Source organism: Tupaia chinensis, unplaced genomic scaffold (assembly GCF_000334495.1).
Source record: "Tupaia chinensis unplaced genomic scaffold, TupChi_1.0 Scaffold000042_2, whole genome shotgun sequence".
In the NCBI taxonomy this organism is placed as follows: Eukaryota; Metazoa; Chordata; class Mammalia; order Scandentia; family Tupaiidae; genus Tupaia; species Tupaia belangeri.
Genome location: NW_006159498.1, coordinates 636,034 through 637,684, shown reverse-complemented (window position 1 = coordinate 637,684; position 1,651 = coordinate 636,034). Strand labels below are relative to the sequence as shown.

General features: G+C 63.4%; 1 protein-coding gene across 1 annotated transcript in view; it reads left to right on the top strand.

The window, feature by feature from the left end:
• Nucleotides 1-354: 354 nt before the first annotated feature.
• The window catches only part of GLIS2 (GLIS family zinc finger 2), a gene marked incomplete in the record, with an annotated part of 6,457 nt that continues 5,160 nt past the window's right edge, over nt 355-1,651 (top strand). Inside the window, 1 exon segment of the mRNA XM_027773226.1 lies at nt 355-914. Coding sequence (XP_027629027.1) covers nt 494-914 — 421 coding nt within the window.

Sequence of the window (1,651 nt, the reverse complement as noted above, 5' to 3'; positions counted from 1 at the left end):
CGCGGTCATTTACATGGGGGTTCAGCGACATAGCCATTACGCTAACTGCTGGTTCCCCAGTATGAGAACTTTTGATAAAAGAATGCCATCCTCAGTAAAAAAAAAAGACTACCTCTTTCTCATTAACCACCACTCAGTGCTGGCCTGGCCAGGCCGCAGTCCCCAGCTGCCCCCTGGTGGTAGTTGGAGCCATGTGGCTCCCCTGTCTGTGGAAGCCCGCTTTTCTGGCCTCCCCTGCCTGCGCTCCCAATCCGTGGGGCCAGGCTTCTCGCAGCTGGCTTGGGAAGGCTCACCGGGTTTTCCCTGGAGGTGAGCTGAGCTGCCTGCCAGGACATGCCGTCCAGACCCTGAGGAATCCTGAGTTCACCCGCTGCTGCCCTGGCCTAGTTGTGGTTCTGGGACTCGGGCCTCAGACTGGCCATGAGCTGTGCCTCATGGAAGTGGCGTGGCCCTGAGCAGGCAGCTGGCTCTTTCTCCATGACCCTTGCTGGCCATGCCATTCAGAGGGTCTACTCCCTCCCTGCTCGGGGGGTCTTTACCCGGCGTGGCCCGAGGAGGAGTCCAGGTCACAGCCAAAGCACGGCTCCTATCCCTCCCCCAGGTCCCGCCTGGAGACCAGCGGGAGCCTGCTGCCTGCTGCTCTCAAGGGCAGCCCCCCATCACCATGCACAGCACAGCTCCTATCCTTCCCCAGGTCCTGCCTGAAGACCAGCGGGAGCCCGCTGCCTGCTGCTCTCACGTGCAGCCCCCCACCACCATGCACTCCTTGGACGAGCCGCTCGACCTGAAGCTCCGGGCGGCGAGAGAGAAGCGGGAGAGGACACTGGGTGTGGCCCGGCACCGGGCGCTGCACAGGGAACTTGGCTTGGTGGATGACAGCCCCACGTCCGGCTCCCCCGGCTCCCCGCCCACAGGTACTGCAGGTGGGTAGGTGGGGTCGGCCCTCACCTGGCCCAGGCAATGGGGAGGACTGAGGTGTGCTCCCCGGTGCACGAGGGCAGCCTCTCCCAGCTTCCGGTTTAGTGGTGCCCACACGTCCTTCCACTTGTCCTCATGGAGCTTCTCTTGGGCGGGAGCAGGGGCTGTGGCGTGCGGGTAGTGCCTGCAGCTGGCATGGAGCTAGGACCCAGTGCCCAGTGGCAGCCTCTGAGGTTGGAGCAGCTGGGGGGAAGCAGGCAGGAGTCTAGTGACCTCGGTTCCTGGGCTCTGAGGCGTGTACATGGACATCCAGGTAGCAGAGATCAGGACGGGGGCCAGCAGGGGCTTCTCGGGATACCCTGTGTCAGGCCCAGCGTGGCGTTCACACTGGGGCTCTGCCTCCAGGTCAACCCTGAAACTCAGATTTACCACAGGCCTGAGCTGGAAAGCTCTGGAAGCCCAGCCCAAACTTCCCATTTTACGGAAGGGAACATGGAGATCTGCCGTTCCTTGCCCGGTCCGTCCCTGTCCTCACCACAGAGCGGGTCCTGCCCGTCTGCTGGCGCACATGGCTGAGCTCCCACAGTGGTGAGGTACAGAGGACATGGGCCGTCTTCACACTGCTCAGCAGTGCAGGCAGCTCGTCAGATAGAGGGGGTCCTGGGGCTACTCGGGGATCCAGAGGCAGGATGCCCTGCTGGCCTGCCAGGCCTCCTGCCTCCAGCTCCCCCTT